The sequence below is a fragment of the Ovis canadensis genome, chromosome 12 (assembly GCF_042477335.2).
Source record: "Ovis canadensis isolate MfBH-ARS-UI-01 breed Bighorn chromosome 12, ARS-UI_OviCan_v2, whole genome shotgun sequence".
In the NCBI taxonomy this organism is placed as follows: domain Eukaryota; kingdom Metazoa; phylum Chordata; class Mammalia; order Artiodactyla; family Bovidae; genus Ovis; species Ovis canadensis.
In genome coordinates, this window is record NC_091256.1 from 39,898,704 (window position 1) to 39,910,623 (window position 11,920).

The following is an 11,920-nucleotide window of genomic DNA, read 5'->3' on the forward strand; positions in this document are numbered from 1 at the left end:
AACTAGAGAGACGCTCACGTGCTGCAATGGAAAAGATCCCACGGCTGCAACTAAGACCAGACGCAGTCAAAAATAAATAAAATTTAAAAAGTTAGTTATGTTATGGGGAAACCTGTGCCATGGAAATCACTAATTCAGCTTTTAAAGGCCTCTATGCTGCCCTTTGTATTTCAATTGCATTATTTTCTTCAAGTTCCCCTTTATGACTTAATGGATAACTGCAAGTGCTGGTAAAACAAAATGGAAAGGAAATTTTAGCATCTGATCTCTGCTGTATCAGGAGTTGATTTTCTGTGTTGAATAAGATGATGCTTAAGGCTTGATGCAATAGTCTTTTCGCAATGTTTTCATCCAAGACACAATTCATTTTGATTCTAGGTCTAATTTTGTTGTCGTTTTCATGGATAAGAATATACATCACTGCCAGAAACAGAAATCATTGCTCATCAGAATTGTCAATATTTGTTTCAGGCACTGTTAGCACATGTCTATCCTGTCCTAAATATCCTTGCTCTGGCTGCAGCAGAAGGTCCCAGGGCTGAGTCAGAAAGCAAGAACCAAGAAAGCACAGCTGGACTTGAAACGTGTCTCCTCTAGGACTTGCAGGTCACAGCTGATTGGCTCAAAAGTAATTCCTATCTGATTTGCTTTCTCTCACTTTGCCACAGGTGATTGGTTCAAGAACAGGAAACTGAATCAGTGATTCTCTCTTGTAAGGATTGTGGAATGGGGTCCGAAAGACTGGACTTAGTCACCTGCCAAATGGTTACACAGTAGGGCACAAATGTGTCCTTTTCTTTGCCTGTGTTTTCTTCCCTGTGGCTAGAAAAAGCCAATCCACAGAAAAGAAAGTGGTGGACTCAAGGTGCAGAGAGAGGTTGAGCATTAGCAGTACTCCCAACAGAAGTGTCATTGATTTACAATATTGTGTTAGTTTTCCTTTGTTTGTTTTTTAATTCAGCTGCAGCACGCAGGATCTTTTTTTTAGCTGCAGTATGTGAGATCTTTAGTTGCAGCATGTGGGATCGAGTTCCCCGACCAGGCATTGAACCCAAGGCCCCCGCATTGGGAGCCTGGAGCCTTAGCCACTGGACCACGAGGGAAGTACCTTCTGTGTTAGTTTTAGGTGTACAGCATCCTGACTCAGCATTTTTGCAAATTATATTCCATTGTAGTTTATCGTATTTTTAAAATTTGATTTTAGAGTCAGTCCTTTATCAAAAATGAAAGGATCAGATGAGACTGGCTACAAAATAAGAATTACATGTGTGTCTGTACATAAAATGTCAGCATAATCTCTGTATTTATTGCATGGCATATATTCATACTAATATACAGACATTCATACCGAATACAGTGCAGGCAAAAGAAATAGAATGGTTAGTTCTACCTGGTGGTCTCAACTATGAAGATACTTCAAACTAGTGAGTTTGCTTGAACTGAACTGAGAGAGAAAAGGCCACATGAACATCTAATTGGATGAGATTTACCCTGGAAGGTGAAGATATTGTCATTTTTTTAATTTGTTGTTGTTGCCATTCTGATTCTTTTATGGTCAAAGAACATACTCTGCACTGTTTCAGTCCTTTTAAACGTGAGACTTGTTTCATGCCCGGGATATAGACTGTCTTGGTGAATGTTACATTTGCACTTGAGAAGAATGTGTATTTTGCAGTCATCAGGTGGCATGTTCTATAAGTAACAGTTGGGTCGAGTTGACTGATAATGTTCAAATCTGCACCTATTGGTTTTTTCTCTACTTAACCTATCAATTGCCCAGAGAGAATTGTTGAAATTTGAAACTGTCATTGTGGATTTATTTCTCATTTCATTTTTGGTTTCCTCTATTTTGAATTTCATTTACCAAGTAGACACATACTTAGGATTCTTATCTTCTTGGACTGTCCTTTTTGTCACCATGAAAAAATGTTTAAAATCTCTGGTAGTACTCCTTATTCCAGAATTTACTTTGTCTGATATTAGTTTAGATTGCTTATGATTGGTGTTAGCATTTTTTCCATTCATTTATTCTAGAATTGATGCTTTTGAACTGTGGTGTTGGAAAAGACTCTTGAGAGTCCCTTGGATTGCAAGGAGATCCAATCAGTCCATCCTAAAGGAGATCAGTCCTGGGTGTTCATTGGAAGGACTGATGTTGAGGCTGAAACTCCAATACTTTGGCCACCTGTTTCAAAGAGCTGACTCATTGGAAAAGACCCTGATACTGGGAAAGATTGAGGGCAAGAGGAGAAGGGAACAACAGAAGATGAGATGGGTGGATGGCATCACCGACAAAATGGACACAATGGACACAATGAGTTTGGGTAAAGTCCGGGAGTTGGTGATGGACAGGGAGGCCTGGCGTGCATGGGGTGGCAAAGAGTCAGACACAACTGAGCAACTGAACTGAACTGAACTTTGATTATTTTTAGAATATCATTTTTTTCTTCTCTATTGATTTCTTAGCTATACTTCTATATTACTTCTTTTTTTTAGTGTTCATGCTAGAATTTATAATACAAAATTTAACCACATGTTTTTAAATACTGTTATCCTACTTTACATACAATAACTTTTAATAGTATACCTCCACTTTCCCCTCACGAACTTTATGCTACTGTCTTAATATATTTTATTTTTATATATGTTATAAAGCTCAAAATATATTTTTATTTTTCTTTAAGTTATCAATTGTCTTTTAAAGATTTTTTGAAACTATTTGGTATTGATCCATGTACTTTTCATTTCAGCCACTCTTAATTTCTTTGCTCTGACTTTTCTATTTGGTATCATTTTCCTTCAACCTGAGGAACACTTTTAAAAGCATTTCTTAATAATGCAATTCTGCGGGAAATTACCCTCTCAGCCTTTGCTTATCTGAAAGTATCTCTATTTCATTAGATTGGTAACTTTTTTCTTTCAGCATTTTAAAGATGGCATTTTGGGGGCGGGTGCTTGCATTGTTTCTAATGAAAACTGTTCGGTCCTCTAGATGTAACGTATCTTTGTTCTTCTCTACTTTTAAGATCTCTATCGCTTGTTTTCAGCAATTTGATTACAATGTCCTTTGGCATGTTGTCTATTTAAGTTTTTTCCTGCTTCAGGTTCATTAAGCTTTTTGGATCTTTAGTGTACTTCTGCATTGCACCCCAAATGTCCATTATTGGGAAAAGACCTAAGGTTGTGTAAAAAATAAGAATAATAATCTCTATGGCAGAAAGTGAAGAAGAACTAAAGAGCCTCTTGATGAAAGTGAAAGAGGAGAGTGAAAAAGTTGGCTTAAAGCTCAACATTCAGAAAACGAAGATCATGGCATCCAGTCCCATCACTTCATGGCAGATAGATGGGGAAACAGTGGAAATAGCAGCTAGCTTTATTTTTCTGGGCTCCCAAATCACTGCAGATGGTGATTGCAGCCATGAAATTAAAAGATACTTACTCCTTGGAAGGAAAGTTATGATCAACCTAGACAGCATATTAAAAAGCAGAGACATTACTTTGCCAACAAAGGTCCATCTAGTCAAGGCTATGGTTTTTCCTGTGGTCATGTATGGATGTGAGAGTTGGACTTTATAGCTTTCTTTATAGAAAGCTGAGTGCCGAAGAATTGATGGTGTTGCAGAAGACTCTTGAGAGTCCCTTGGACTGCAAGGAGATCCAACCAGTCCACCCTAGAGGAGGAGATCAGTCCTGGGTGTTCATTGGAAGGACGGATGTTGAAGCTGAAACTCCAATACTTTGGCCACCTGATGTGAAGAGCTGACTCATTGGAAAAGACCCTGATGCTGGGAAAGATTGAGGGCAGGAGAAGGGGACGACAGAGGATGAGATGGTTAGATAGCATCATCGACTTGGATGGACATGGGTTTGGGTGGACTTCGGGAGTTGGTGATGGACAGAGAGGCCTGGCATGCTGTGGTTCATGGGGTCACAAAGAGTTGGACACAACTGAGCGACTGAACTGAACTGAACTGAATCTGGACATGATCCTGTTTTGCCACATGTGCATGAGAGAGTATTCAAATCAAATAAAGCTGGTTGACCTTAAAATGATCTCCTCAATCTTTAAATAAACTTCAAGCAACCTGCATCCCTGTTTACTCATTTACTCATTCATTCATTCAGCCAGAGTATCCTCAGTCCTGCCCTGATGTCAGGCACTTACCTGCTTAGAGCTGGGAGAACAAAGTTGAATCAGATGGTGCCCACTGTCCTCAAGAATCACAGAACAGGGTGAAAAGCATCACTGCCCAAGGCAGACTGACACTTCAGAAACCCCACTAATGAAGGTTTTTCTGCAAATTCAAAAACATTATTAATAACAAAGAGCTCAGAAGACTGTACATGGACAGACTTAGAAATATATCATTGATTTGAAGGTGGTAAATTTTAAAGAAAAGTAGGATGCAAAATTGTACATGTAGTATGGTTACAACCAAAACATTTTATATAGAGAAAAGACTGGAAGGCAATATACCAAAATGTCAATAGTAGGTAACTTTGGTTATTTGGTGATTATTTCATAATTATTGGTCATTATTTTTTTTCTTTTTTCTGGCCCATTTGATTTGAAGCCTTAGACTGTTTTGCATGCCTGTGATAATTGTTATTGTGCATTTATATAATAATTTTTTATTTTATAAAAATTTTATATAATAAGGGTAGCCATTCCCTTCTCCAGGGGATCTTCCTGACCCAGGGATTAAACCCAGGTCTTCTGCACCAAAGGCAGATTCCTTATAGTCTGAGCCACTAGGGAAGTCTTATATAATGACTAGTAGCTCTTATTTCCGGAGAAGGCAGTGGCACCCCACTCCAGTACTCTTGCCTGGAGAATCCCAGGGACGACGGAGCCTGGTGGGCTGCTATCTATGGGGTCACACAGAGTCGGACTCGACTGAAGCGACTTAGCAGCAGCAGCAGCAGCACATACTAAGTATTTTTAAATAAGAGCTGCTACTGCTGCTGCTGCTAAGTTGCTTCAGTTGTGTCTGACTCTGTGCGACCCCATAGACGGCAGCCCACCAGTCTCCGCCGTCCCTGGGATTCTCCAGGCAAGAACACTGGATTGGGTTGCCATTTCCTTCTCCAGTGCATGAGAGTGAAAAGTAAGTCAAGTCGCTCAGTCGGCAGCCTACCAGGCTCCTCTGTCCATGGGATTTTCCAGGCAAGAGTACTGGAGTGGGTTGCCATTGCCTTCTCCAACTTAGCATGTACCAGTCATTAATTAGCACTACCTTCATTTTTCTCAGATAATTCTCACAATCTATTAAGAGAAGCACTACTATTATCTTTATTTTACTGATGTTCCTAGAGTTTAAAAAGCTTTTCATCATCACGTGGCTAGCAAGAAGCAGTCAGGCAGCTTACGCTCCTCACTTCAGAGTGACTATGACAGCTTCAATTTCTTAGTGACACAAGCACCAAGCTTAACAAAGACTCTCTTTCAGTTAAGCTTCTTTGTGGTGCCTGTTTATTAATTAAAAAATGTAAGAACTGCTAACACTGAAAAGAGTGGCAGAAAGATTATATTAGTCACTCAAGTTTTTTCATACATTTTTCTGTTTGAATGAAATCCTTTTTACTTTTTAAATTAAAAACAATTAGTCACACATTCAATTCTACTGCATTGATAATATGCTTGTCTCTGGATCATAATAATAGGACATATTTAGACTGCAGCAACTGCCAGGCATCTATGACTAAGAATTTAATGACCCACCACAATATCATTAAGTCTCTATGCATTTTTCCATGCCCAAATAAATTCTCTATAAATTTCAAGACTCAGTTCATGTATTCCATGGTCCCTTCCAGAATCACTCTAGCCACTCTGCTAATTTTCCTTTCCCTCTGCTCCAAAGACACAATAACCCTAACCCAATAATTTGCTTCTTGATCAAATATTGTTCCTAATTGATTCAAGCAGTACTTATTGTGTGCATCTTATGTGCAGGATAAAAGGCTCTCCATTGCTTTTTTTGAGAGAAAATCTTGTACTTTGGCTGCAACTGTTCTTGGATTTATTGTGTCACCTGCATGAGCAAACACAGAGTGGATATCTAATAGGTATTTCTGCATTTGCTTCCTCTCACCTGGTCCTAGAACTGATGCTTTCTCCTACTACCTTAGTCCTTTAATTCCTCGTCCTTTCCCTGGGCCTCTGTGTTTGAAAACTATATTGCATCTCCATTAATCATCAGCATTTTAAAATTCCCAAATTTATTCAGCACCTCCTCTTAATTTCTTCCTGTATCATTCTGATTCCTCTTCTAAACATAATCTCCTCTTGAATGATATATATGGGTTTTTGTCTATGTTTAGCTCTTGGCTTCTTATTCCCCTATCTTCCTCTGCCTTCCTGTTCTGTTTCATTTGTTCCTTAGATGTTGCTGTTCCCCTGGGGCAAACACACATGCAAGCGCACACACACACTCCCCACCCCGAGCTTTCCCTCCAATGAGGAATATCTTTCTAAAGTCCTTTATGTTGCTGTTGTTCACTTGCTAAGCTGTGTCCAACTCTTTGCGACTCCATGAACAGAAGCATGCAGGGCTTCCCTGTCCTTCGCTATCTCCTGGAGTTTGCTCAACCTCGTGTCCGTTGAGTCGGTGATACCATCCAACCACCCCCTCCTCTGTCGTCCCCTTCTTCTGCCTTCAATCTTTCCCAGCCTCAGGGTCTTTTCCAATGAGGTGGCTCTTCACGTCAGGTGGCCTTTATGTAGTGAGTCCTGTATATATTGAGAATTCTTAATTGTATCAGTTAGGATCTTTGCAAGTAACAGACTACCCTCACTAGAGTGACTTTATTTTTTTTTATTTTTTATTTTTTTGATGGTTTAGTATGGTTTATTAAGCTGTGCCTTAGTACAGACGCTGGGGCTTGCCCATGGTGCTCTTAATGTACAAGGCCCTGACGTTCTGCCAATTTTTCTTGAGCAATGATACCAGGAAGTTGACAGCTAAGTGGATGTTGTACACAAGCTCATCATCTGTCATCTTCACGTGGCCAACAGCCACTGCCAGACACAGCACCTTCTTCATCTGGAACTTGATCGTGGACTTCACTTCATCAACTTTGGCCACCATGTTCTCATTGTGGGTCAGCAAGGAAGGGAACTTGCCAGCCTTGTTCAGGCCTGGGCCCAGGATTCGGGGGATCTGCTTGATCAGAGACTCTGAAGCCAAAAAGGCATCATATTTCTTGGCCAGCTTCTTGACCAGTTTCTTATTCTTGTTGAGTTTTTTCAGTGCCTCGATGTCCATGTGGGGGATATCCACAGCCTTGGCCTCATCACAATGCTGCTGGTCCCCCAAGACACACACGGAGAACTTGGGGCGGGGAGTGGACTTAAGCCTGACGGTGCCCGAGAAACGTTTGTCCTTTTGAGGGTCATAGTTCTTCAGGCTGATCTGAAGCTCCACCGTCTCCAAAAACTTTCTGCGCTTGCGCTGGTTCCCGTGCAGGACTTCCCGCACCGCCTCGTAGAGGGTGTCGCGGGAGACTTTGCTGCTCATAGTTCCCTACGCCGCGATAACCGGAAAAGCTAGAGTGACTTTAAACAATAAAGTAGTACTGTCTCAGGTAACGAGACTGCTGGAGGAGGGCAGCCTTAGGCTGGTGGGTGTGCCATCTAGGGAGATTAGCAGGGCCTGGGCCCTTCTCTCTTCTTGCTCTGTTCTTCTCAGCACATCACCTTGTCCCTGAGAGAGCTCCTCTCGTGGTGATTGATGGTCACGGCACATCTAGGCATCCAGACTCAGAGTACCCAGGGCAAGGCACCCCCTCTTCTTTCTTTCTTCATTTATCTATTATTTTTGGTTGCACTGAGTCTTCACTGCTGGAAGCAGACTTTCTGCAGCTGCGATGAGTCGGGGCTGCTTTTTGTTGTGGCGCATGGCTTCTCCTTGCAGTGGCTTCTCTTGTTGCGGAGCACGGGTTCTAGGGTGAGCGGGCTTCAGTAGTTGTGGCTCCTGGGCTCTAGACCACAGGCTCAACAGTTGTGGAGCAGGGGCCTATTTGTTCCTCAGTGGGATCCTCCCAAACCAGGGATCAAGCCTGTGTCTCCTGCGTTGGTAGGTGGATTCTTTACCACTGAGCCACCAGGGAAGCCCCTTGCCTGGCATTCTTATTCCACAAATACTACACAGAATATGCACTATCTTTTGGAGCTGATATGTTCAGAGTAGCAAGAAACATTTTACTAGTTAACAGGGGTCTTTAAAAAAAAATGAAGACAGGGCAGAGGAAAGCTAAGTTTGATAGGGACTGAGGAGCTGGGAAGGACAAATGAAAATACACAGGTCACCAGCCACACAAGCAGGAGCTCAGGCAGTAGATTTTGGCTCAGTACAAGTCACTGTTGGAAAAAAAATAAATGAACTGAGTGATGTTATGAAGTAGGAATACTGGAAGTATCCAAGTGGTATATGTTTGACCTACACCCAAGGATGTTGTGGAAAGGATTTTTACATAGGTTAGGAGGCTGGACTAGATCCAGGGTTCTTAAACCTTTTAGGGTCAGGTGCCCCAGGAACCTGAAGGAAGGGAAGGACCTTTGTTTCCCTCTGAAAATTCACATGCCCACTGAACTGATTACTTATGGCTGCATAATAAATCACCCCTGAGAACATAGTGGCTTATTATCTCACAGTTTTTGTGGGTCAGGGATTCAGAAGCAGTTTAGCTGGGAGATTCTGGTTCATGAGGTTAAAGCTGAGAAGTCAACCAGGGCTGCAGTCATCTAACACAGTGGCTGTCAGCTGAGGGTGACTTTGCCCCTCAGGGGACGTTTGACAATGTCTGAAGACATATTTGATTATCACCAAGAGTGTGGTGTGTGTGCTATCAGCATCTAGGGAGTGGAGGTCAGAGATGTTGTTAAATCTCCCTCAGTGCACTAGAGAGCTCAACACACAAAAATGATCCAGCCCCAAATGTCAAGAATGCTGAAGCTGAGAAACCCTGATCCACAGGCTGGACTGAGTTGGGCGGACCCCCTTCTGAGGTGGCTCACTCATGTGGCTGGTGAGGGCTGCTGGCGTCCTCACAATGTGGTGGCTGGCTTTCCCCAAGTGAACTAAGAGAGACAGCAAGGAGGGCCTGTAGGCAGTGCCTTTATGCCTCGCTTCTGGGAGCAAGTCACCAAACAAGCACACAAGGAGGGGAGAGGAATCAACTTTCATTGTTGGAGGGGAGAATTATCAAAGAATTTGTGGGCATATCTTAGAATCAACACACCCTCATACAACAACATTTTAACCTGTCAAATTTGAGGGTTCACAGATTCCCTGCAGGTTCCCTTGAGCTCCAACAGATAAAAATCTAACAACCCATGATCAGGAAATTGGCAAGGACAGGTAAAAACTGGCAAAACAACAAAACAAGAAAAAAACAAACAAACAAATCCTCAGTATTCTACCCCCTGTTATAGTTTAAGCCACTGTTTTTACATTATGCCTTTTCTTACCTCCTTCTGGGTTTTTAATCCAAAGTCCTTGTAATTTACTGTCTTACATTCTGTTTCATTCTAAATGTTCAGTTCAGTTCAGTTCAGTCTCTCAGTCGTGTCCCACTCTTTGCGACCCCATGAGTCGCAGCACACCATATCACTCAGTTTCATTCTAAAGCAGAACAGAAGTACTGAGCCACTGTCATTTGCAGACTGGAGAGTTGAGACTACATTTTAAGAGAAAGATTGGCTGGGATTTCAAGACCTCCCTCAGCATGAGGTAAAACAAGTAGGACTAGAACTTCCTTGAGGATCTAGCGGTTAGGACTCTGCCTCCCCTGCAGGGGGTGCCAGTTCAATCCCTGGTCCGGGAACTAAGATCCCACATGCCGCTAGGCTGGGCCAAAAACTAAAAAACAAACAAAGCCCCCCAAAACCAAATAGGACTATCAGTTTTGAAAGTAAAGGCTGGAAGAAGTACAAGCTGGAATCAAGATTGCCGGGAGAAATATCAATAACCTCAGATATGCAGATGACACCACCCTTATGGCAGAAAGTGAAGAGGAACTAAAAAGACTCTTGATGAAAGTGAAAGAGAAGAGTGAAAAAGTTGCTTAAAGCTCAACATTCAGAAAACGAAGATCATGGCATCCGGTCCCATCACTTCATGGGAAATAGATGGGGAAATATGGAAACAGTGTCAGATTTTATTTTTGGGGGGCTCCAAAATCACTGCAGATGGTGGCTGCAGCCATGAAATTAAAAGACGCTTACTCTTTGGAAGAAAAGTTATGACCAACCTAGATAGCATGTTGAAAAGCAGAGACATTACTTTGCCAACAAAGGTCTGTCTAGTCAAGGCTATGGTTTTTCCAGTGGTCATGTATGGATGTGAGAGTTGGACTGTGAAGAAAGCTGAGTGCTGAAGAATTGATGCTTTTGAACTGTGGTGTTGGAGAAGACTCTTGAGAGTCCCTTGGACTGCAAGGAGATCCAACCAGTCCATTCTGAAGGAGATCAGTCCTGGGATTTCTTTGGAAGGAATGATGGTAAATCTGAAACTCCAGTACTTTGGCCACCTCATGCGAAGAGCTGACTCATTGGAAAAGACTCTGATGCTGGAAAGGATTGGGGGCAGGAGGAGAAGGGGACGACCAAGGATGAGATGGCTGGATGGCATCACTGACTCGATGGACGTGAGTCTGAGTGAACTCCAGGAGTTGGTGATGGACAGGGAGGCCTGGCATGCTGCAATTCATGGGGTCGCAAAGAGTCAGACATGACTGAGTGACGGAACTGAACTGAACTGAAAGGTAGCTCTCATCGTCTATCAGAGAGAATGAAGGTTAAGTGATGCATTCAGATCCATTCACTGATTTCCTGATGACTTGTTTAATTTCAGCCCATAAATTTATTTGCTTTCCATTAAACAAAGCAACTTCTAAGACAGTCGTTCCAAGAGTGTTCCTTGGAATAGAACAGGATATATTTTTTACTTAGATTTTTAAAAGATTTTCTACAAAATAATTTTTTGGTAATAATTTTCTGCTTTCAGAACAGAGAGGCATATAGTTTTCTGGATATAAAATGACTTTCTCAATCCAGTGCTTTGATAGATGAAAGGGGAAAAGCTCTAATACACTTGGCTATCTGCCCTTGAAATATCTCAGCTGAGCACCTTGGGGCAAATTATCAATGGAGCAAAGGGTTTTAAAAACAGGGTGCAGGTGTTTTTCCTGGCCTGGAAATGCTGCCAGCTTTGCTTCTTGCTGCTTCTTTGATCACCTTTGGAACAGAGAGAGCCTGTGACAAGAACAGTCAGACTCAGGCCCTGCGGTTTCCTCAGAGATCTGATTTTTAATGGGAGGTACTTGGGAAACTGCGTCTGTGGGAGGGGGGTGTCCCTTCACAGGCTTCTTGGGATAGAAGTGGACATCGTTCGTGGCCTGAAGGCACCGTGGAAAATGGACAAGGAGCCCACTCCTCAGGCATCAGATAACATCTGTTAATCTCTTGTCCACAGGAAGTTAAGCCTCTGTGTGTCCCTGTCATGGGGGCTCAACCTCTGGTGGGGCACCATTCATTACCAAGCACAGTAGGGCCTGGCAGATTAACTGGACACATAGCATCCTAAAGGGGGAAGTTCTCACTGTTTCATATACTTCCTGAAATCTGTAGGATGACTGATAGATAAGCTGGCTGAGTTTCATGCCTAAAATAGAGAAATGACAACTACAAAGAGACACCATCAATCTAGTTGAAAGCACCTATGGCCTTGAATTTTGTGTAAAAGATAGGTAAAAAAAATATTTATGTTTTTCCTCTTAAACATTACAAAAAAATATGGAGTGAGATTTTTCAATTAATTATTTTCTAGTTTTAAGATAAAATACAGTAGTTTCAATGTATTGATCTTTTTCTGAAGGACTTAGAACCAGGCAAATAAAACATACTATAGCTAAGTGT

The 11,920-nt window shown here is 42.0% G+C and overlaps 1 protein-coding gene across 1 annotated transcript; it reads right to left on the bottom strand.

Annotated features, from left to right (window-relative positions):
* Window positions 1-6,807: 6,807 nt before the first annotated feature.
* LOC138416017 (large ribosomal subunit protein uL1) lies at window positions 6,808-7,553 on the bottom strand. The gene has a single exon (XM_069544655.1). The coding sequence runs from the start codon at window positions 7,518-7,520 to the stop codon at window positions 6,867-6,869; it is 654 nt and encodes a 217-aa protein (XP_069400756.1). The 5' UTR covers window positions 7,521-7,553; the 3' UTR covers window positions 6,808-6,866.
* Between the last annotated feature and the right edge of the window lie 4,367 nt (window positions 7,554-11,920).

Excerpts from the sequence above, each read along its gene's own strand:
- LOC138416017 (XM_069544655.1), bottom strand. The coding sequence starts at position 7,520 with ATGAGCAGCAAAGTCTCCCGCGACACCCTCTACGAGGCGGTGCGGGAA.